This window comes from Ammospiza nelsoni, chromosome 2 (assembly GCF_027579445.1).
Source record: "Ammospiza nelsoni isolate bAmmNel1 chromosome 2, bAmmNel1.pri, whole genome shotgun sequence".
In the NCBI taxonomy this organism is placed as follows: domain Eukaryota; kingdom Metazoa; phylum Chordata; class Aves; order Passeriformes; family Passerellidae; genus Ammospiza; species Ammospiza nelsoni.
This window is the reverse complement of record NC_080634.1, coordinates 93,128,353-93,152,567: the sequence shown is the minus strand read 5'-3', so window position 1 is coordinate 93,152,567 and position 24,215 is coordinate 93,128,353. Positions and strand designations below refer to the sequence as shown.

The window sequence follows — 24,215 nt, the reverse complement described above, 5'->3', positions numbered from 1 at the left end:
CTGCCCCGCGCACTCACCGATTTTAATCCTGACGCTCTGGAAGACCCGCAGCCCCTCTTCCTCCACCGCCATGGTGCTGCCGCCGCCGCTGCGCCTGACGCTCAGCAGTGCTGGAGCCCCGCCGCCGCGGAGGAGGCGCGGGGAGCGGGCAGGAGGAGGCGGGCGAGATGCTCCGGCAGACGGGAAGGAGGGAGACCGGCGGGACGGCTCGGGACGCACCGCGACCGGGCTGCAGCGAGCGAGGGACGGAGCGGCCGCGCAGCCCAGCGGCGCGCAGCGCCCGCCTCCCCCCCCGCGGGCTGGCAGCGCCCGCCCCGCCGCCGCCCCCTCATTGGCCGGCGGGGCGGCGGCCGCGGCGCTCATTGGCTCGCTGCCCGGCGGGGCGGGGGGAGCGCGGGGGAGCGCGGAGCGCGGCAACAGCTGGAGCGCGGCCGCCCCCCGCAGCACGGCCCGGCACGGCCCGGCACGGCCCAGGCACAGCGCGTCCGGCCGGGACCCCAGCGGGCAGCGCGGCCCGGCAGGGGCTCACCAGCTCCGTGCCCCGCTCCGGTGCCGGCCCGGACCAGCCGCCGGCAGCAACCCTTGGCGTCATGGCGAGAGAGGGCGAGAGAGAGGGAGGGATGTGCAAGTCTTCTTTCCCACACAGCCATAAAGAGAGGGCTGTAGCGATGCCCCAGGTTGAAAGCCATTCATTAGCGAGCAAAAGGTCCCGTATTAAATAAACAAACCCGTTCGGGCGCTGGGAGCAGGCCGGTCTGTCTTCCTGGCTCCATTTGATCAGCGGCAAAGCTGGCTCTACCTGATTGCACGGGGAGAGCAGGGAAATCAGATTTCAGACTTGCGTGATTACACATTAAACAGCAAGAAATAGGACCTGTGTCAGCGTTCAGTGCCAAACTTTGGGTCTTGTAAAGTCAGTAATTGAAATACGCCTCCCCAAAGGTCTGGCAAAAGCAGAGCACAAGGTTCAATGGAGGTCTACAGATTATTTCAAAAACTAAGAAATCAAATCACCTTTGGTGCCGTCACAATCCCCCTCAAGAGACTTGGAACATCCCTATGCAGAACAGCCCAGGCACATCACAGTCCAACACGTCTGATAAGCACCAAAAAATGCCCTTTCTCAAGCCTGCAATTAAAAAAAAAATACTTTTCTATTCTAGTTCTAATTTCAGGACTGATAGAAAGGCAAACTCACTGAGGACAATCTATACATATATTAAAAAGCTAGTAATGAAGAAGAAATGAGAAGGCAAATCAGTCACAGGCAGTATGAAGTCTGTACCAAAGAGGTGCTTGAAGGCCTGATGAAAACAGTTGGGCAATCCATCAGTGCTTGAATCATGGAAGGTAGAACATAAAATAAATGTCCTTTATTACCAAAAACAAAAGGTGAGGTATTGAAGTGCAGAAGAGCAAATGAAAAGTTGGGAAGGGGCTACAATAGCAGAGGAAGTCAGCTTGTAGGAAAGCCTGAGGCATCTGAGATTTCCAACACAGGTATGGGTCTAACTGAAGGAAGCTGGCAAGCTCAGAGCCAAAAAAGGAAGCAGTGAGTTATCTCTAGGAGCTGCCTGACTTACTGTGTCTTCCTTGTCTGCATAGCCAAGTGACATATGTAATTTGATAAAAATACTTTTACAGCACAAGACTCCAAAGAGATTTAACAAAGTACAGGCTTCCATTTACCAACACCCGTGCTGTACTTCCTTTTTCCTCACTGTAATATGTCCTCTGCAACCTCATTATACTCATTCCACCATGTGCCATCTTTTCTTTGTAATGTTCTCAGCTCACTCCCAGCCACACTTCAGCTCCTCTGCCTGCTGGTCCTTCACATCCCCCGTGATACCTACAGTGCTCCTGCCCTAATAACCTTTAGCATTTTCTGCACCATGACCCAAATTTCAATTGTTACAATAATTCTGATTCCCCTCTTTTTGTCTCACCTTCCAACTGGACAAGAGGCAACACAAGCAGCAGTCTGAACAGAAATTACAAGAACTCTGATCAGAGAGCTCACATTTTAAGAAGACATTTTCTCAGACCAGCTAACCTGATGTTGCCTCTCAGATGATGGATATGACAAACAATTTTGGGGTATACATGCTGAGGTATAAAAAGAAATATGCAAAGTCTGTCGCTTTTGCACTTTCACCACACATGCACATTCCTTGAAGATATTGATACAAAATAAATGCAAGTCCACTGGGCCATCTCACTGAAGAAAAATGGCAAGCAACAATGCTGTACATAGGCACAAATGAAGAATTACAACTATAAGCAAGTGGATCATGTTCAGCTATAAGCAAAGATATCCTGTGCTTAGAATCTTTTAAATCTTCCTCAACAGCATCAGGAAGAAACCTGATTCCTTTAAATATTAGGGACATCTTTAATAAAATATTTTACTTCTGTGTTTGCTACATAAGGACTTCAGCTGGCCTCGTTTCTGTGTTGGAAGCTCTTCTTATCTGCAGAAAGTTGACCCCAAAATAGTAATTTTTAAAAAATCAATTTTTCAATTCTCTTCCCAGCATTTGCTGCTGTAAGAGCTGTTCTCAGCAGATACTGAACAGGCTATCCTTCCCAATTTGCCATTGTGTTCTTTCCAGATAGTCATGGCATTTCCATCTGTATCCTTTATGCCCAGAAAATGAAAGAACATACCTACCTATAATAGAGTCTTTGTAGTTCAGAAAAATCAAGCTCTACATAAATTCCCCACCCCTTGATGTGCACCCAAATTTACAGTCAGAGCCCACCCTCTTAAATCTAATGTCATTTCACCCAGCATACAGTCACCTTGTAATCTAAGGTGCAGGTTTTCTCCCACGCCCTAACCTCAAGTGTTGCTTGCAACCTCACCCTGTGCTAACACTGGGCTCACAGGGGTGTGTGGTGTAACACATTTGTTGGCTAAAAAAACTACACTGTCATGACTCCCCTTTGTATTTTGTGAAAAACAAGAGGCCCATAAGCCATGACACTTGGAAATCCTTCACCCAGCATCATAAGCAACCTGATCAGAAAGCATCTCAGTCCAAAGGTGTGGTTAGGGCACAGTGGCGTGCTGGGCAGCTTCAGGAATGCATGTCTGCCCATGGCTACACTTCCAGGCCATTTTCAGGATGGCCTAGCTTTGCCAAGAGCACAGATATGTCCAGGAAAAGTATGGCAAAATTTAACCATAAAGCCAGCCTTTCCTGTGAAATGTAGAGGAGCACAACCAACTTCCACACTTAAGCATAACAGAAACTACCAAGATGCCTACAGAATCAATTAGCAACAATTGAACCAGACCAACATTTAAAATCATCAAAACACACAGAACATTAGTAAATTAAAAAAAAAAAAAAAAAGCGCATAGCAAGAAAAAATAGGGAAAAAAGCTGGCACCTTCTTGGAATTTTTGCCGTGGAATAAATTAATATTCCTCACATGAAAATCTACAAATGGCTGCTTGCAGCTCTGTGCTGTCCAGTTATGCTTCTGGTTTCCCACCAGATCTTCTCTGCTGAAGCTGTTTGTCAGTGCTTCTGTGTACCAATGTGCTAGTTTATTTTCTGTCAGATCTTGTTTTCTTGACATACAGCTGAAAGCTTGCTGCTTCCTCTGTAATAAACTTGTCTCCAGATGTTATAGAGTCCAACAATATAAATGCAAGTACTGTTTCAAAATTCATATGAATATGTATTTTTAAAGATGTTAAACATAGTATAAAAAACAGCCAAGGAGTGTGTGCTGCTTTTTCAGTTTGTCCATTGCTGAAATGAAACCTCAGCAGCAGCATCACATATGTGTGTGCATATTATACATAACTTGTGCAGGCAACATGAGGTATGCAGCTGCAGCAGGCTCATCAAAAAAATCTAGGCAAAGTGAAATACTGCTTTTTAAGATGTGGATGAGTCTGTTAGTGACAATGTCTATCCCAACTTTCTTCATCCAAGCCATATGGGTTTATATTATCAGCTCTTCAGAGGATTCTTGAATCTAAATTAGACTACAAAGAAGGTCATTTTCTGTGACTCATTTGTGCCAAGCAAGGAAATCATTTCCTCTCTTGATCTACATGATAGCTTTCTCTTGGGAGGAAACAGAATATAAGAAGCTCTCTAATCTCCTTTTGCATTATGCAAGAAACTAACAAAAAATGAACCTTCTATCCCCAGGGTAGCACAAAGCTGCTACCTATATTTATGTGAAGGAACAACATATTTAAGACAAATCTAAGGAAATATCACTGTTATAAAAAGCAAGACTATGATCTGATGACTAAGATATTGTAATTGAATTCTAGGAAGACATAGACAGTTTTAACTAATAATATCTGTACCAGGCCTAAAGGCAGCTACTATCCATGTCGAGATGCTGCATGATATGACAACTGTGCTGACTCAGGTGATCCAATAAACATTTATCCCCGGCAAAGTGAGTGGAGAAGTAAAGAACTCTTTGTTAGAGCCTCTGCATCCTATTCCCTGTCTGAGTGGTAAATTCAGACCTTGCAGTGATCCCTCTCACAGGAAGACAGCAAAAGTAGCTGGATATTTTTGCTCCTGAAGTCCTAGAGCCACCCAACTGGTCAGGAAAATCTGCAGTCCTTCCTTCAGTCTCCATGCATAGTGAGATATGGCAGAAATATACTATGCAAGTAGGAAATTAAGACTGAGTCTGTGATTACCTGTGGCTCCCCAGGCTAAGAGTTCACATCTGATGTACTCCAGAGGAATGATGAAACAGTAGTGAAACTGCTTGTTTGGTTGGTCTGGCAGAAAAACACTCTGGCCATTACACTAAATAAAACAAGAAGAGAAAGAGAATGATAAGAAGAAGAAACCTTTAATTAGCAAAATGTCAGCAACAGTGACAAGAAAGGACAGATTTCACAGTAATACAGAAGTGACAAAGTCTAATTGAAGGAGAAACATGGGAAAGAGCAGATACTACTGAAGTGGCTGTTACTGAGCTCTGTGTATGTACCAGTACATATGCATGCATGGTACACTCACACACTGGATAAAAATAGACCTGTGCTTCAGAATCAGGAAAACCGGGGATTGCAGCGCAGTTACTACACTTAAAGAAAGGAAAGATCTCCCCTGTGACCCCAGAGTACAGGAAGTAAAGCATGTCTACCTGTTTTTCTTACTAGTTACCTTCAAAAAATCCCACATTTTTGCTGCTTGTTGCTGGAACATGGGGCCAGGAAGAGGCCAGAAGGGGGAAAAGAAAAATGGCTTTAATTACAGGAAAAGGGGGCCAGTAAGAACTGGTTGTTACAATAGCCAAGACAATACAGCTAACTTTCATGATATATGGGGGGTTTTTAAAACTTTTTCTTTTTTTGCTCTTTTAATTATTTAATTCTTGTTCCTCACTTCTAAAAATCTGTCAGTCTAGTTCTCTCCTAAAATATATGTCTATGTTAAAATTCAAGTCATTTCAGCAGCAAGTTCATAACATTCAGGATTCCAATGAAGTTCACCAACATTAAATACTTTCTGGTTAAACTTGCAAAAGCTTTGTGTTCTTGGCCATATCTACTTTACTTGAGCTTATAAACTTTGCTTTCCTATGAAAGAATAAATCCCTTTATCCTCCCCTAAAAGATTATAATGTAATAAAACTGCAATAAGATCTTACAGAAAAACAAAAATAAAACCAAAACAAAACACTAAAAACCCCAGTGATTATGTACAAGAATGAAATATGGTGAATTTTCCTGCAGTTTAAAAAGTATGCATCTATTCTCACATCTTCCACATTAACCTTTTGTGAAACTGCTAGGTGAAAACAGCGAATAATATTGAGAAAGAAAAAATGAACAGCAATAGGACCTCCTAGTGTTTTAAAAATACTGAACACTTCTGCTTATAATAAATATATGGCTATAAATAATGGTTATAATGATTATAAATGGTTATATGGTATATAAGTATGGTTATAATAAATATATGCAAACATGCATATAAACAACCGTATTTCATGAACCATTGCATATTGGCAGCCATAATCATCATTTTCATATCTCCTTTGCTTTTAAGTCATCAGCTTATCTGCAGTCTTCTCTGTTCTTTATGAGAATTAATTTGACAAACTAGGACTCCATCCTTACTCTCCACCTCCAAGGCAAAATTTCAACCCCCCTCAGTTTGGCAGCACCAGTAATGTCTCTTTTGAGGGGACTGCAAGGAGAGCTTTCACCCCTTCTTCTCCCTCTTATCCATCCCAGGGGATTGTGTAGCCTTTCCTTTTCCCAGAGGAAAGCCATTGGGATTATATTACAAACATCCACCCCAAAACACACATTAAACAAACACTTCTCTGCCTCTGAGATGTGTTCCAGTTTTGTGCTATAAGTGACTCCTGTAAGACAGATGCTGTGAAGTTTACATTGACTTGGTGAAGTCTGGCATCACTCACCCACAAGCAGGGGCACACAGCTGTCCCACATGCTGCTGTAAGCCTTGACCAGACTTTTCCATGCAGTCAGGCGTTCAGTATGGGTCAGGTCCTGTGGTCTTCCTTTGCTCAAATAGCCCATTGAAGCCAACACTGGAAGGTCAACTTGCAAATGCCACCCTCTCTGTGTGGTGAATAGCTCCCATTGAACACACTGGGATTACTCATGTGGTGAGTGACTACCAACAAGAGCAAAAGGAGCAAAATCTGGTCCTCATTAAGGACTGCTAATCTGAATAAAACCTCCTTCAGTCAGTAGTAACAATCAGGCAGAGCAGCTCTCTCAGTGAGAAGCTACACAGGAAGGGCAATAGAGCACCGTTTGTCACTATATTTTAACACATAATTCTTTGAAGCATCAGTTAACTATCCAGGCATGACTACATGGAGGAGCTCTATCCCATCACAGTTGATGAGCAAAGATAATCTTATACCATGAAACACAATTAGCCAGATGGTTATTTGAGGTTTTTGGAAAGAAGCAATTTCTCTGATTTGGGAGATTAAAAAAAAAATCAAGGCTGAATTTAAAAATAAAAATCATACCACACTTGATACCCAAGTATTTAATTACATATTATCATGGGTAACTACTAATGGGCTCCAATTACACAATCTTCGTTTATTGCTTTCGGAAACATTTATAGCCACTAGATAATGTCTAGATTTAAGTCAATATCTGAATAAACAGCCTGGAAAACACATCATTTGTACCCAGATTGGGTTACTAGCATGATTATCATCTGCCACCTGCTGGAAATAGCTGTGATAATGCAACTAAGTTCCACAGATGGAAGGTCTGGTCACTCACAGACCAAGCGGAAATGTCAACGAGGAAAAAAAATATATTCCTTGTACCCAGGAGTTTATTCCTCTTGCGCCCACTGGGAAAGTTTGGTTTGCCAAAGATGGATATTTGTGAGCATCCACAGAGAAGCCTTAACATGAACAGAAATAATTTGCTAGTGAAAATGGCATTATCTGCCTGTGTCTGACCAGAAGGCAAGATATATAGTCTGAAACTAGTGCATGCAGCTAATCCCATCTCAGGCTGGCATAGCTGGCTTTGCCACTCTGCTAGAAATGGCATGATTGCAGGTCCCCCTGCACCATCTTCACATTGTCTTCAAGCCTCATTCAAAGAGATTGACCACTCTGGCTTTATGGTGGCCCATAAAACCCTCAAGGACAACAAAACCTGCCCATTCAAGACATCTTCTGTTGCTCAAAAAAAAAAAAAAAACGGACAGTGTTTGTATGTGATATTCTTCAGAGAGCCAGAACCTTGTAACTTGCTTCCTCTGTGCCAGCAAAGCAGAGTGAGTAATCCAAGTAAGTCAGAGGGTGAATCCAAAGGCAGCAGTGCAGGACTGGACTCCCTCCCTCCCTTGTGCAGAGCAGCAGCAGGACACACAGGTACGACGAGCAGTTCTTGTCAGGGGCTGCCTCATTGTGTCCCACTGGCTGATGACAGGACTAATTGTATTGGCGTGATTTTGCAATTGGCAGGTCTCCCCAAGGCAGCAGGGAGAATGACACAGGTGCCACTATATTAGAGAGCCAGACCTTTTTTTATTAAACAAAATCAAACACAGGCCTTAAGCAACCAATTTTTGCTTGCCCAGCAGGTTTAGAACATCAGCCCAGAGTTAGTGTTGAGATGGTTCTTGCATTCAGGGAAACTGTGTCTTTCTCTGCATACCTTTCAATTATTTTTGAGGTCAAAAAAGGAGAATAAAAAGGGAAAAGAAAGAATAAAAAAATGAAGAAAGAATTAAAATTGAAATTATTTTTGAAGATTATTCAGGTCTGTGGGATGGAGTGGAGAAAGAAACAAGAATACACATTGCAGGACCTAATAAAATTCTAATTAATTCCTCATTTTCTCCACTAACTTTTTTTAGCCTGTATAAAGCAACCAGCTGTTTATAGCCCTGAAAGCAATATAAAAAAATCTAAAACATTGAGCCACACCACAGCAAGAATTATCATGGGCATGTACTACCACATGCCTCCTGAGCAGGGGAAGGGCCAGGCATGCAGGAGCACCATGTCCCACTGCAGTGTCCAGCATTCCCTCCAGGAGCACTGGCCACAGGCCATGCATCCAGAACAATGTTTCTGTCAGCATTTGCTTTCAGTTGAAAGCCTTTGTTGCTTCACCCTGCTGTGTCTGTTCTTAGGAGGTCGTTGTGCTTCAGGCTCCCGAGTTTCCTCCTCTGCACTGCTCTTAGGAGGCTGACACCTCTCCTACAGCAATGAGGGACACTTACCTGCACTGGTAAGTGTCCCTCATTCCAGCCACAGATTTAGCAATGCCTCATGCAGAAAATTTGGCTGATTTACTCCTGTAAAGCTTGGCAAGGGTCTGATATAAAGAAAATACCCAGAAGTAAAAAACCTGCCAGCCAAAGAATCAGCAGCACCCTCCAGCCTGCACGCACAGGAGTCTGACACCCTCACTGCTGCCATTGCTGCAGTGACATTTGTACCCAGGGGACACCTGGCTGAACACAGAGCCTCACCTGGGAGAACATGGGGCTGCCAGGAAAATTCACCCAGCCCTCTGTCGCCAGACATGCTGGCTCTGTTCAGGCAGCTGTTCAGCAGCAAGGACCTACCCCACCCAAGTGCCTCCTCCATGGCCAGCACCAGGACTGGAGCTTATCACCCAGAAAGTGACCCCTCCTCAGGCAAAGGTGAGGAACAGGGCTCTGGCCTTACCTCTGTGTCACTACCCTGTGTCACCCATCCAGGCAGTGAGACCAGCTCCCCAGAGAGCTGAGGGCTGCTGCACAAGCAAACAGACCTCAGGGCAGGAGCTCAGTCATGTCCTGCCCTGTCCTCTCCCTCTGTGTCCTTCTCCCACATTAAAACCCCTCAGGATCACTGGCTGTCAGTGCTTGTCTTCTTGGCAATTTTTCTGGAGATCAAGGAAATCGTTCATTCTAGTAAACATAGTCCAAGAGATTTTAAATTATGTAGGGAGATATAAATACATATAGATAAACAGAACTCTGTGTGATTATAGCAATGTTTTTCCTTTCCTCTTCCTCTCTTCCCACCCCCTTTCCCTTCTCTCAATTTCTCAGACAATAAGTGGAAAATTTTTTTCCCCAGCCAAAAATTAATTCTTGCTCAAATCTTCCAGAAGGGGTCAAGTCTAAAGGAAGCATCTGGTCAATGTGCTTTTGTACTGCAGTGGGGGCTGTGTCCCTCACATCCCCTCCCTCTGCACCACTCAGCACTGCCAGCACTTGTGCCACGCTCTGCTCACACTCACACGGGGGCAGGCAGCCCTGATGGAAGCCCCAGGGTGTGCTGCACGCACAGGCAGAGCACATCCCACTCATCCCAGCACGGCTTCCAGCTGCTTTTGTTATCCCCCTGAGTACAGATGGACTCTTCAGCTACTGGCTTGGGTGATTTGCTCATGAGTAACCTGATAAGGGCTGTGCTTGAGGGTCAGTCACAGCACAGGGTCCTGTCCTGTAACATTCTGAACTGACCAAACAATAATTTGGCTTCTCTCAGCATCTTGAAACACACATCCAGGGACAGGCAATGAATGAAGGGAGACTGGGCTTGATCCTCAAACACACCCACAAGTGGCTCTCATCCTGTGGCTCAGTGTGTGCATATGTTCAAAGTCAGTCAGTGTAAAATACTTCATAGAATAAAGTAAGAAATAGCCAAAATTCAAAATAGTCAGGAAAGCTGTCAACAAAAAAACCCCAAAAAACTCAGGACATATTTTCCTCTTCCTACATACAGCAAAGCTTTAAAGCCTTAGAAAATGTACATTTACCACCCTGAATTTTCTTAGTAAATATACCAAGTTCACAGCAAATGAAAAACATGAAAAGGGCACTTCTGGTCGTGGTGAGAAACAGTACCTCCAAACATATGCTCTCTATGGGGTGTGCAATGGCAGAAGAAGCATTTTTGAACTTATTCTGTAACTGGGCAGTAAACATGAGCAGTTGCTAGCAGCTCCTGAGTCAGCCCAAGCTCTTCTGCTGGCAAAGGGGGTGGGAGAGGAAAGGGCAGTGACTCACTAATTTGCAACACAGTGGGAAGTAACTCAAGAATCAAATTCCCAGCAGCAGTACCACCTGCAGAGCTTACAGCCCTATATATTTTATTTTGCTTAAAAATCAGACCAAAACAAAAGCAAGATTAAAAAACAAACCCAGAAACCTATGAGAGCCATAGGGTGCTGAGACCTCCAATGAGAAACTGAGCACGCTCCAAGATTAACAGGTTAACAAAGTAGTCTGGTATTGACTACCCTGCTCTTGTGCTGCAGAAAACACAATTCTCTCTGCTGTGTGTGAAAGCTAAATGCATTTGTGTCTTAGGACATAGTGAAAAATGCATTTTTTGCAAAAAATAAAAATATTCTCACATTCATTATCTGCTCATTTCTCATCTGTTCTTTGGCAAGTACCTTTTGCTAATAAGAAATTACATGCAAGTCCAGTCTGCAGCTTTTTAAGGATGCTTCAGAAAACTAAGCAGTGAAGCACCATTCTACAGATTTTCCTGCTGTAGCTCTAAGTTTAGAAGTGAAGTTAGAACTGGAGGTTGGACCTATTGTCCCTGTCTTCCATCACCATCTTCTGATAGAAAGGACCTGCTGGACCTTAGGTAGCTCAACATGAAGACAACCATTGAAACTGCTGAGCTTTTCTTTCCTTATGTCAAAATAAAACAAAACCCAGCAATACCAGTTTCCCCCAGAACCCAGTTTAGAATGCATACATGCACAGTTTCTGAGGGTAGAAAGAGAATAGGCAACCAAGGAGGAAGTTTAAAGCCACTTCCCTTCACAAAATTTAATTGAGAAGCAGCTGGGAACCTGTGCCAGGTGATTTCATTTCTTACTGGGCCATGTTTCCATCAATCTAAGAGTCTATGTTTTTCTTATATTTTAAGGGCTTCATCAAAATCAGTTAAAAGATAATTATGTCCTTCAGATCAGTGCATAACAGATCATTAATCATATAGTATTTAAAAGACCCAGGCCAAGGCCCTGCCAAGCACTTTTATTTGTTCAAGAGCAAAATACAATTGTGTTATGTGCACAATTTTATATAGGCATTTGAAAAAATACACTTTAGTTCTGTACTCTTTATTATTTTGACTGCCATTCGCCACATCTTTCTTTTATATTAACAAGAAATTAAGAACACAAACAGCGGGGGAAAAACCACTTTTAATTCCTTTCCATAATTTCTCTGAAAATAAGACTGTTTGCTTTACAGCTCAAAATTAGTAGGTATCAAGATTTTAATTATATGTCTGCTTCTGCTGTTTAAGCTCCATTTCACACCAAGTGTAATAAAATCACTAATGCCTATAATCAACCTTACTTCAACCACTGAAATGAAAAAGATAATCAAGACACATATTAGAAAGAGCACTGGCACTGGTTCTGTGTTGGGAAGTTGTGTGATGGATCCACATGCATCCACATGAAACACTGTGTAAGATCAACCTGTACAAACTGCCTTGCAGTAAAGAGGAATATCCCTGGTTCATCCTTGAACAGACCAATTCTCATTAATGAATTTTGGTACTAGCTGCCAAAGGTTCCCTCCCTGCTGCCCAGTGCTCCAATATAATGTGCATTAATCTGCCTGTTTTAGAGGACCCATGGCAGCTGCAAGTTGTAATTCAAGTCTTCTCCTTAGGAACTAAGGACCTTCTAAAGAAAATGCATGAACAAAAAGCAAACTTCTTCAGCAGTCTGCCAGACCCAGCTTCAGAGTGCTCCATACCAAGAGGACAGAAACCTCAAATGATCTCAAAGTTGTCTTTGGAGAAGACCAAGCAGATCTTGAATGAGCAGAAGAACCTTTCCTATTTTTGAGGGCCCGAGTAAAACATCTTTGCCCGTTCACTTTTCTGCCAAATACTGCCTAAGAAGAATGAAAGCCAAGGTGGCTGTGGATGAGAACCAGTAGTCAGCTTGGTAAATGGCTTTTGGAAGTCTGTTTTGTCTGTTTTTCTTAGCAGTCAGATATTATCAGATAAAGAAAGGTGAAAAGTCTATTAAACCCCAGAACTATTTCAGTATGAACACATTTGCCCTGGCTTTTGAAAAGTGCTTTTTAATCAATGAAATAAATGTTCTAAAAAATGTATTGCAGAGCAAAAGACCACACTGTGGGTTTGTTCATGGCATTACTGAGGTGTGCCATGCAATTCAAGACTCAGTAAATATAGCCCATTATGCAGTCCTTTACATATTTATATGAATTAATCACACAATCATAGATTGGTTTGGGTTGGAAGGGACCTTAAAGATGCTGGTTCTAACCCCCCTGCCAGGGATCTTATTAATGGCTTACACCACTGTCTTTCCTTCACCAGTGGGAAGTAGAGCTGGTTTGTGAAGCATAACTGGTAATCTATTAAATGCATGAATAAAATACTCATTGCTATAACACTCAGTTCTTGTTTTCTATTTGCTAAATGCATTGTTTGAAATGCTACCACCAGCTATTCGCTCCTTTTCTGAGCAGCGGTGCCATGACAACCCCCACGTGACTGGCTACAAGCATACCACAAGTCTCCAGGGCTTTGCTTTAGAAAAGACTCAGATTGATGTTACTCACACTTTTTTTTTATTTTAAAGAACCCAGTTTTATTTTGCAGAGATGCATCAAGCCTACCTATCAATTCTATCATGTGACAACAACTATTTCAGCTAAAATGGGACTAAGCAAAGTATGAAGAACTCAAGAAAAGGATGGGTAAAATAGTTTGATAAAGAGCATGTTCTTTAAGACTTCATCAAAGAATATGTTTACCCAAAAGGACTACAGTATCTCTCTACTCATTCTTAATGTGAAAGCTACTGATGAGCAATAAGGTAGAAGAGACATGTTTTGAGAATATCCAGCAAATGTATGTATAGCTTTTGTGTCCATTTAGGGTAGTATAATGATTTTCACCAAATTTAGAAGGGAAAAAATATTTGATTAGTCATTTGCTTCAAATAGTAATAATGCAGGACTGTGCCCTCTTCAAAATCCATAAGCAGTGAATAGCCTTAGTGATGATTCAACTGCATTGAGACCTTAGGAAGAAATTGTATCACAATACAATTAGTTTTAATACCAAGAAATAGTTCTTCATGATTTCCAGATTGGGTCTGCCTTATTAACTGTGAGCAATTCCTTTTTCCTTTCCTTTCCTTTCCTTTCCTTTCCTTTCCTTTCCTTTCCTTTCCTTTCCTTTCCTTTCCTTTCCTTTCCTTTCCTTTCCTTTCCTTTCCTTTCCTTTCCTTTCCTTTCCTTTCCTTTCCTTTCCTTTCCTTTCCTTTCCTTTCCTTTCCTTTCCTTTCCTTTCCTTTCCTTTCCTTTCCTTTCCTTTCCTTTCCTTTCCTTTCCTTTCCTTCTTGGACTTGCAGGTGGAAGAAGTTAAAGATGAGGTAGAGAATTGAATTTGACATATTTTTCTAACTAAATTGACAATATTAAAATGAATAAATTTCTTTATGAATTAACCTCAAGAGGCTCACTACTGTTTATAAGCATGGATATTTAAACAGTGGCTCTTTTAAAGGAGGGAACTGATATCTGTGTAGCTGAAATACCCTCAGCATCCACTGTTCATACAGAACTCTCCTTTGTTCAGTGTGCAGAGCAGTGTACTTCATATATGCATGAAGGGCAGACTAAAGGTTAGAGAGCACCATGGTATATAGTGAAGAAATGTATTTATAGAGAACAAAATATTTGCCAGGACTCAATTGCTCTTGGATTAAAAACAAGTATTAATTTCTGGGTGCAAGAGAAGAGAAAGAATAACCATCATGTTGAGCGAAGGATGGCTTAGAAAGTTCAGAATTTTGGTTTTTATTATGGGGTTCACACCAAGCAGTGATTAACAAGGTCCCCAGTGACCAGAGTGGCCTTTCCAAGTGCCTCTGTGTTGTCATGCTGGTGCTTCTAAATTCCCATGCTGGTTTCCCAGAAAATGCACCTTGTCCTGGTGCCTTGTCCTGGCACAAACACAGGCTTGCTGCAGTGAACACCAGCCACCAGAGCAGAGGTACCTGCAGCTGTGGCACCTGGGGGCTGCAGGGCACTTTGGCAGGTTGTCCTGAATGGCACAGCCCCTGGGGCCCGGGCTTTTCATCTACCAAGAGAGACAGAAATCGCTCTGAGAAAACATCAGGGTCTCTGCTTGGGGATGTGAAGGCTTTGCATTGAAGGAGATCACAAAAAAAAAAAAAAAAATTGAACCAGAGCAACAGAGAAAGGAGAAATAGGAAGCAAGGAAGAAAACAAGGTAGACCTCTTGGAGAAGACCACTAAAAAGATGGCTATGTTTAGGGTAAGTTATTATTTTCTTCATGCTGCAAAGGTACAAAAAATGTCAATGTGTTTTTTATGAGCCCAGGAGAAAATGCATCCAGTCTAAATAATTTTGCTATTTTCTTAATAGAAGAAAGGTACAGGGGGAAAAAAAATCAAAAGATACATTTCCTCTCTGCAACATTCCGCATAGAATTAAAAAATATAATGGCTCCAAAACCATCTGTAAAGTGCTGCAAAAGAGATAAACGTGGGCTTATAAAAGCCTGGCTTAACCTTTTACTGTTGTGCACATAAGAATGAGACAGAAATTGTTCACAATAATTCCCAGAAAATGAAATTATATTGATATGAATTCTACAGAAGAAATCCAGTTTCTAAACCCACCTTTTGTTGTTTCAAGTTTGGAAGAGTTTGTATATCTACAAATTAAAATCAGAGTTTGCATAAATATCACATTTTGTTCTTCACACTGGCACTTTGTACTGACTGGTACAGGAACAACCCTCTTTTACAAATTACATGCCTTCTTAAAGTTATTTTTAAAATAACTTATTAGTATGATAATTAAAGGCACCTGAAGAATCAGAGGAGCTAGCAGCAGCAGCCAAAACTCTCACAGGTTTGCCAAGTTGAGTTTTGCTATCCAGTAAAAGTCAGCTACTTAACATGATGGCATCTAGAAAGGATGCAGATGAGCCCTGTCATCATCCCCTGTAAACAGTTGGAGTTGGGAGCAGTTTCCTTCTGGGATCCCACCTCCTCTGAGATGACTGCCACAAAAAAAGCAGCTGAGTGTTTTCACAGGAAGCCAAGCAGCTCAAGCAAATTGCAGACAAAGTTAGAAACTGCTAAACATTATTCCAGTCAATGCTGTAAATTATTCACTCAGTTCTAAAAGCAAGGAACCTGTCCTGGTAGTATGCACGACAAGTCTGCTATCAGGGATTCAAGCCTGGGCTTTGGCTCATCACAAAGGTGCTTCAGAAAGAGGCATGAAAGACTTCTGTTGCATTCAGACAGTGCTTTGGTCATGTCCTACACTGGGGGGTTTGTGTTGGTGATGTCCTTGCTGCTTTGACTTGTCAGTCTCTTATTTTTTAAATAACAAGTATTTCTCTATTCTTTACATATCACTGAGTCTGCCTGAGCTGGAACAGTTCCTGTATAAGTTGTGAGAGAGAGAGAATGCCTTTCATGACAGACATTCATAGTTTCAGCTGATCCAGTGTCACTCCCTGCAGAAGCCCACTCTGAGGGAAAGTGGCCTCCCCTCTTAATTCTCTCCTGCTCTACTCCACTACCAGCTTTTCTTCCATGGAGTTTACTGAGTCCAACACAGCTCACAGATTATTCTTCTCCCTCATATGTTGCATGGCTGTTTAGGTCAGATGGAGATAAATATTAGCACGCTGCTAAACTACCAACTCCTTGAGAATTATTAGATCCACGATGTGCTCTTAATGACTGTTCTAAAATGCTAATAAGAAGAGACCTAGGAATACTTTCAACACAAGAAGTCCTTTTCCAGTATTCTTGCTCCCCTGGCAGCATCCCAAATAAGTATCTTTTTGGAAGACCTGACTTAACTTAGGAGTATCTAGTGCTTTCTTACACTAGTCTTTTTATTTCTGCTGGATGCCTAATGAAAAATGCCTGTCTTCTCTTAGATAGTCATTTCTGTATCATAGTGTCAACCCAACTGTAACCAGACTGTATGCATTTTCTACATTTTTCCAGCATAAAGAAGACTTTGCATCTCCAGCAGGCTTTAGAACTTTCTGGAGTGTTTTCCTTTTCCACTACTCTTCTGGGCAAGTCTGGCTTTGCCAATACAATGAATCATGTGTTTAATAGTGTTACTGCCAGCTAACAAAACAGAACACAGGAATTAAAAGATCTTCCATAATGATATGGAAGGATATTTCCAATGAGAAAGGAAAAACATTTCACTTCTGTTGCAGATGCAGACAGCAAAACCATTAGTGGGCACACATGCCCCAACAATACACGGCCACAAGCTGAAGGTATAGCACTGGCTATTTCACTGGGCCTTCACATCTCCTCATAACGGAAATAAAGAGCCTAGCAGAAGGCCACAATTTCAGGGCCTTTTTTTCCCCTCAGTGAAGTGACTGTTACAACAGGACTATCAGGATCTATGAATAGCACATTCCCGGCAACATTAAATAACTTCTTTTATCTTTATGATTATTGATGAAATCAGAGTTCCAGATTAACAAGTGCTAAAGTGTTCAAATAGCCTCCTAAGATGTACTTCTGCACAGCCAAGAAAATACCATTGCAAATAACAAGAATAGCACAATCACCAAGATACAGAGCAAAGAACTGAATAATGGGATGTTAACATATTCAAAGCACAAGAAATAACAATGGGTAACCTTGACTGGCAGTTATCCTTCAAAATCTTACTGCTCCCAAGAGACAAATTTTTAATAACAGATGAGAGTGGAAAAGAAATTGTTAGCTAATTTTCTCTGCTCATGAAACGGAAACAACAGTTAAAAAAAAAAACAAAACTGAATGTAAGCAAAATGGAAAATATATGCAGCTAAACTCTGTCAAAGACTTAATTTCCAACACAGTGCCCCTCAGGCAATGGGAGTATAACCCATATAAGGACTTCAGAATTAATTTCCTTAATATTGTTTATCATCTCACTGTGTGACATAATAATCCCCAGGCACCTTAAAACCATTTCACTAGCAAAACAATTCATTTCTTCTTCATGCATAAATTCACATGCTATATTAGGATGTGGGTTCAATTGCTGATGTTAATTTTTTTTCCCATTACTGTAAAAATAATTGCTGAAGTTCCTTTGAAAATGAAACACTGCATAACCCCACACACAGAGGTTAACAACAAAAACACCAACAGGAACCCACTAGTCTTAGGCATGCTCCTTAGAACTACAGGTCCTGATACCTCAAGGTGAGACTGGTTCTCTCTCATCCTCCTGATTTCCATACTCCTATAGAAAGAAGGGAGAAAAAAATTGTGATATTCTGGTATCCAGTTTATTTACAATCACTCTCCTCATGGTTATTTTGTCATGGGATGACTTAATGCACCAGTTTTAGGTACCCTTATACTACAGTGTGACCAGCATCTGGCCTGCTTTGGTTACAAAGCCCAGCAAACAAGGCAGATGCACCAGATTTCCTCCAGAAACCTGCTGTTCTAACATTAGCCACTCAAAACTGTCAGATCTGGATGAGCAGGATTTACTGTTTGCTTTGAATAGGACTTTGGAGTGTCTAGAATCAAATATGGGGAAGGAAAGGATGAGAAAGGAAAAGACTGAATTAGTATGCTCAAAACAAGACTATTCCTTCAGTGATTCTGTTCCAAGAGCCTTTTGAGGATGAGATGTTGAAGTCCAGCTATGAAAATTGTGCTTTCCTTGCTTTCCTCTCTCTGGTTATCTTCAATTCAGCCCTTCCAGAAAAGGGATAGTTGGGCCTCAGATAGCTGTATAAATACCTCTCCCCCATTCCTTCCCAATCCCCACAAACACACTTTTAGCATGGGTATGTGTTCTTTGAAAAACAACAGGGTAACATTTCTTTACAAATTAGAAAATGTCTCAGAATGTCCAAAGAGGTTCTCTCTCTTCCACTGGACTGTTTCCATTTTTATCCACTGTTGACACAGTTAACTTTAGAAATTGAGATTATTAATATCTTCCATTTTAAAATCAAATTTTAAAAGGCTTAAAATCATGATAACAATGAAAAGAACTAGCTTATCCTTCCTCTCTTTGTTCATTCCACCCAGTTGTTGCTTCTCTACTTACAACAGCCTTCAGTCCCTTCAGGACAAAAATGGCAGGACCAAATGGCCTGCAACTGGACTTAATCCATTTCTCACTGAAGTCAATGGAAAAGTTACTATTTGGTCCAAAGCCCATCAAAGACAATGGAGAGAATCCCACTGACTTCACAGAAATCTGGATAAGTCCCATACAGTCCTAGCTTTTGATTAGAGCCTATGCAGGCTGCTAGAGACAAAAATTATGATGATGATTCTGGAAAATATGATGACAAATAGTTATAGAAATTCTGCTTACACTGATGAATTGCACTCATCATGCAGGCTGTGGTTGCAGGAGAGTGTTTCAGGGTCCAATTCACAGCACTGCAAAGGGCTTTGTCTCCCTGTGTCACTATGAAAATGGTGCAAAAAAGGGTTCTCTCAACAATAGCACAGAGCTTTACCTAATCAGTGTCTGTTGTATGCTGAGTAGACAAGGGGACAGCAATTTTGAACACCTCATTGGGTACCCATGATATATCACGGCTGCTTGTTATGCCTTTGTAAAAACAGAATCATTTCTTTATCCCTTCTGTACACAAAGTTGGAGGAACACCAACTTTCTGCCAGTGAGAGAGAGAACTGTTTGCTGCTGGAGAAGATGTCCTGCATCATGAGAACAAAGGGACAAACTGACAACAAAAATGACTATAAGTCCAAAAGGAAACATCAGCAGCGCTATTTCCACGTAGTTATCAAATTTCCTTCCCAGTGATAAACATAGCTAAGGATAAACTGCTCTGTGAGGACACGTTTAAAAGGCAGCCTAAGGTATAATCAACACTTCAGAAAGCCATTTGCTTGTCCTGTCACATGAAATCTAATGCCAGGTCATTTTCCTCCTACACTCTATTGAAGAGACGATGGCTTTAAATTAGTTTTTCACTTTAATAACTGAGGGAATAAAAACAAATAGAAAGGGGAAGCTTTGCCCTACTTTAAGAAAATAATTGAAGCAAACCTGTTATGTCTCAGCAAAGCTGTTGATCCTGCTAAGTGAGTCATTGCTGTTGACTTTGCCAGTTGTTCCTACAGACACACCAGAAAAAGGTAGGCCCAACGCTGAGTGACGAACAAAAGCCAGAGCAAAAATATAATTAAAATTTAAAAAAAAAAAAAAGTGGAGCAGGAAGAAGGCAAAAGTGAAAATTTAATTTGCTGCTCAAAGGAGACCAAGCAAAATGTGCCTTGAAGATTTATCACTGGAGAGAGCCATCTTAAATATTTTTGATTCAGCAGGAAATTCACATCCCAAACTGGGCACAGCAATCCACAGTCAACAACAGAGACAGGTTTTTGAAGTGAAGGTTTTGTATAGTTCAGGTGGTGGTTGTTATCTCCAGTGATTCATTTGCAGCCAGTCTACTTCTTGATAGACTGACTACTCACCAAGACTTAAAGTGTATCCAGAAAGCTGACGCTGCTCAGCTGAAATAACCCCGGTAGAACTCACTGCACACCACTGTCACAAATATCCTGGCATTTTCACAGTTCCTTCACCTGAGGCAGAGTTGGTCATGGGCACATCATGCAAATCCACATCATGCAAATCCACATCATAACACTTACAGCTTGTCACTAGTGAATAATAATGAATAATATCCAGATCTCTGCAGGCACCAGCAAGAATTACTTAATCCCACTGCTGAAGCTGTGATTACACAAGATACAGAAGGAGCAGATCCTCCTTTCCACTCCTTCTCTCCATTCATGATTCAAATGGCAAACTCCTGTTGTTTTCTTTGGGTCAACTCTGGTTTTCACTAAACCTCTCCATTAGCTAATTAAATTTGTGACAGAAGCAGAAAATTAACACAACAAAACCAAACAAACATGGATGGTTTTTCTGCCACTTTCTGCAAAGTCATGAATTCCAGGGCTGCTGCCAGGGATGGAGAAGACCACCCAACGGGAGCAGGGGGCAGATGAGCAGGGGAGGAAAAGTGTGGGTCCTGTGCTTTTTTGGTGGCAGGAGACTGTTGTGAGATCAACTCAGCTGCCTGGAAAATTGCAGTCTAAGAAAGCACAGAATGTTTCCAAGGCATTTGAGGCAGTAGACTTGTCTCCACTATCTTCGTGCTTCTCAACTCAGTATATCAGATTTGTACACAAGAGAAACTTATAAACCAAAGTAACAGAAATTGATGATTAAGCATTTCAGGCACCAGCCATGCCTTCAGCTACAGTACTGCACTACTGCAATTCCAAGACTGGAGGGTTGGCATTAATCTGAGATGAAGCTATAGAATTGTTCCTCTTGCAAAATGTCCCAAAATTCCATATAGGCAGGAATGTGTTTGGAACACACTGAACAAAGTCTATCCTCTTAAGAAGGACAAAAAGATTGGGTTACAAGGGCCAGTTAATGCAGATCAAGAAGCAGCAAGTCCCTGTAAGGGAGGTATAAAATTTCAGGCAAAATTCCCCCTAACAGAAGATGGATGAATACTTCACATTCTGGATTCCCAGGCATGGGAACACAAACAAGTGTGAAGAAGTGTGATTCTACTTATATGGTTTTCCCCTCTGGTTTAATTGAAGAAAAACGAAAGCAGGAGCTGTGGAAAGTGAACCAGGAGAACTGAGCCATTCTGGGTAGAATTACAAAGTCCCAGCCTCAGTATCAGGTTCAATGATGGCATGAGGATTGGCAACAAGCTGAAAAATACACGGCCAACATTGCGAGATATCCTCGTGGGCAGTGTAAATCACAGAGCCAAAGGTAGCCCTGAGCTTCTGTTCTTTCCTTCACAGTTATTTCTGGATCAGAACTGCTCATAGAGCACATTTTGCTGTACTTTTGTGCTGGGGATTAACTGCACGTGGCAGCCAGCCACACAATTAACAGCCTTTCACTTTATGCAGCCACTCTTATCAAATGAATCCCAGAGTGCTCTTCAGACTTTATTAGGCCATTTGTAACTGCTGTCCTTTCCACACTCCGCCTGTGCACCATGGAGAAATGGTGCTCTCAGAAATAATCTAAAAATTATTGAAGAAACCAGAAGCAGCTGCTTACCAGTTCCCTGAGAGAAACAGCCAGACACTGCAACAACATTTAAGGTGACCAGAGGGGCCACGTGCATTGAGGGTTCCAAAACCTACACTGGCAAAGTAACCAGGTTCTTATTTTCATCAGTAGCAGAGGTAAAGAAAATCAGCAATAAAATGGCTATAAGAGGTTTTAGCAAGCTTTTCCAGAGAAAGAAACTTGATTGGGTTTTTTGCTTTTCCATGTCCACCTAGCAGGCTTTGAGCCTTCTAAGTCAGAAATTCCCAACTTTCCTCCCACATAAACCAGAGGGAAGCTGCAGCACTGCCCATCAAGCAGGGAGCTGGCATCAGCTCTGCCTTTACCCATCCTCCTTATTGCCTTGGACTGCTAGGCCTCTGTGTCACGTGTGTTGATTTTTAAGGTGTGTTCTCTGTCATTTGCATCTGATACAGTATGTGGCTCATACCATCTGTATATTCACCATATTCACTTCCTTACCCATGACCTCTAACCTGAGTTCACTGAAACAAATATTTTTTGAAACCAGTACTTTCTGAACATAGCTCATCAAAATCTGCCTGAGTCTGAAGGACAGTAAATGGTATTTCTTCTATTCCAGGACTATCCTTTTGTAAAAGTTTTGGTCCCAGTTCTAATTATAGAGGGCTTGCTCAGCAAAGGAAAGCACTCAAAAGAAAAAGAAATTAAAATTGTGGCACTAAAAGCAAAAACTACCTCAGCCTCTCCCCAGCTTCTGTCTGGACACAATTCTTGAATACAGATACATCAGTTTTACTAAAGCTTCCCAAAACTGTTTAATCAGAGGCAGAAAGCAAAGCAAGAAAGCTTCAACCCAAACAGTTAAGACTTGACTAAGAAACTTCCAACTAAAAGACAGGCTTCTACAATGAAAAATATGAAGCAGCTTTAATTGCTGTGGAGGCAACCAAACAATTATATAAAAAGTAGTATGGTTGTAAATCCAGGAGTTTCATAGTCAGAAAGTTCCAAAATGATGGAAAAGTAAATATATACTGTAGCCTTGCCCACATCAGCTGTTAAGCCTGTGCTCTGTAATTAACAGGTACTGGTATAAGTAATCATTAGAAAACACCTTTTTTCCACTCACCATTTCAGAAATTGGTTAAGCCATTTTGAAGGACATTTGTCTTTTGACAAATAAGCAAACTTATGCAGATATCTGCTGCAAATCTCTTTATCACCAGGGGAAATTCAGTAAAGTTACACATGAAAATAGGATCAGTGGAAGTATTTGGCAAGATCTGCCATAACTTGTGCTACTCTGTGATCTTTCTGTGAGTTCACCTGACACCAGTCCACAGTCAAACTTCAATGCAGTACAAGTCATATCATATCTTGTAAAGTATTTTTCTACTCTCCCTCTGTTGCAATTGAAAACCTTTTACTAGTCACATGTATGTTCTAACAGCAGCAAAAAGTGAGAATCTTTTTTACTTAAGGACATTCTTTACCTATTCCAACTGAAGAAATAATTTTTCTGAACCAGACTTTCCACTGACCTGACTGATGGAAATTGATCTGACTCTGGTGGCTCAGGCAGTACTCATGAATGAAAGAAAAGGAGAATTCCCTTTCTTTCCTCTGGAAGAGGACTACAGCTGTATCACCAGCAAGCACCTGTCAGCTTTCTTTGCTAACCAAGCTTTGGTGCCAAGAGAATAATCCTGAAAACAAGACATATAAGGTTATTAAATCAAGGCAGTGACAGCTTATTTTATATTTCTCATTTCTGTCTGCAAGAACAATTTTAAAAAAACAGGCATCTAAATGAGATGGGGAAAAAAGAGAAAAATAGCTGAAACAAGCGTGAAAAGTAAGATGAAGGAAAAAGGAAGAGATCATGTTAATAATGGAAAGTAAAAGAACATCTAGAACAAGACAAGGTTCCAGAAATAGAATTATTCCAGTAGTCTCCTGTGAAAGCAATTTAGGAAGTAGCAAAGAATTCTTATTCCCTCTTGGATAATGACAGCATTTGGAAGTTTTACTGTCCTCAGCCTTCCTGCTTTGCCCTTATTCTGAAAGTCACCCCTTTCCTGGCATAGTGAACAGCAGAACAGGAGTCATAAACCCATTTTGTGATTGTAACCCTATACATCAACATATTTTGATTTCTGTAGTTTAAAATACTGTTGTTCCTATGCAGACAATAACTTCCCACACCAAAAATGGACTTGTGAGGATACTAACCTTTTTACCTATGCAGCTAAACTTAGCAAAATTTGTAAACAGAACTGTAGAATTGTCGCAGACATTTCTCCACAGAAATCCTTTCTTTCGGATTTCTGTGTCTTCGGGAGGCCAGAGGCCTCTGAAGACAAGGTAAACAATTATTATCAGCTGCTGGGGAATGCAACAGGGGCACCTATTTTGATTGGTGATTGGTTCATGTTTTATGCTTATAATTAAGGGCCAATCACCAGTGCAAGCCAGGGGACTGAGTCCTTGGCCACAGCTTTGTTGTGGATTCTTTTCTATCTATGCCTAGCTAGCCTGGCCTAGCTGCTCTGCAAAACCTCTCTCTTTATTCTTTTTAGTATAAC

The 24,215-nt window shown here is 41.5% G+C and overlaps 1 protein-coding gene across 2 annotated transcripts in view; it reads right to left on the bottom strand.

Annotated features, from left to right (window-relative positions):
- RASA3 (RAS p21 protein activator 3) overlaps positions 1-23,877 on the bottom strand; it is a 152,862-nt gene extending 128,985 nt beyond the window's left edge. The window contains exons 1-2 of one of the 2 annotated variants that reach the window (XM_059493761.1): positions 23,863-23,877; positions 4,688-4,799 (exon numbers count right to left, since the gene is read on the bottom strand). Coding sequence is in view for 1 of the 2 variants with exons in the window: in XM_059493759.1 (XP_059349742.1) it covers positions 18-72 (55 nt within the window). In the remaining variant the exon portion in view is untranslated. Of the gene's footprint in view, positions 1-17; positions 194-4,687; positions 4,800-23,862 lie in introns of those variants that run through there. The other variant, XM_059493759.1, reaches the window with a different exon arrangement.
- Positions 23,878-24,215: the final 338 nt, after the last annotated feature.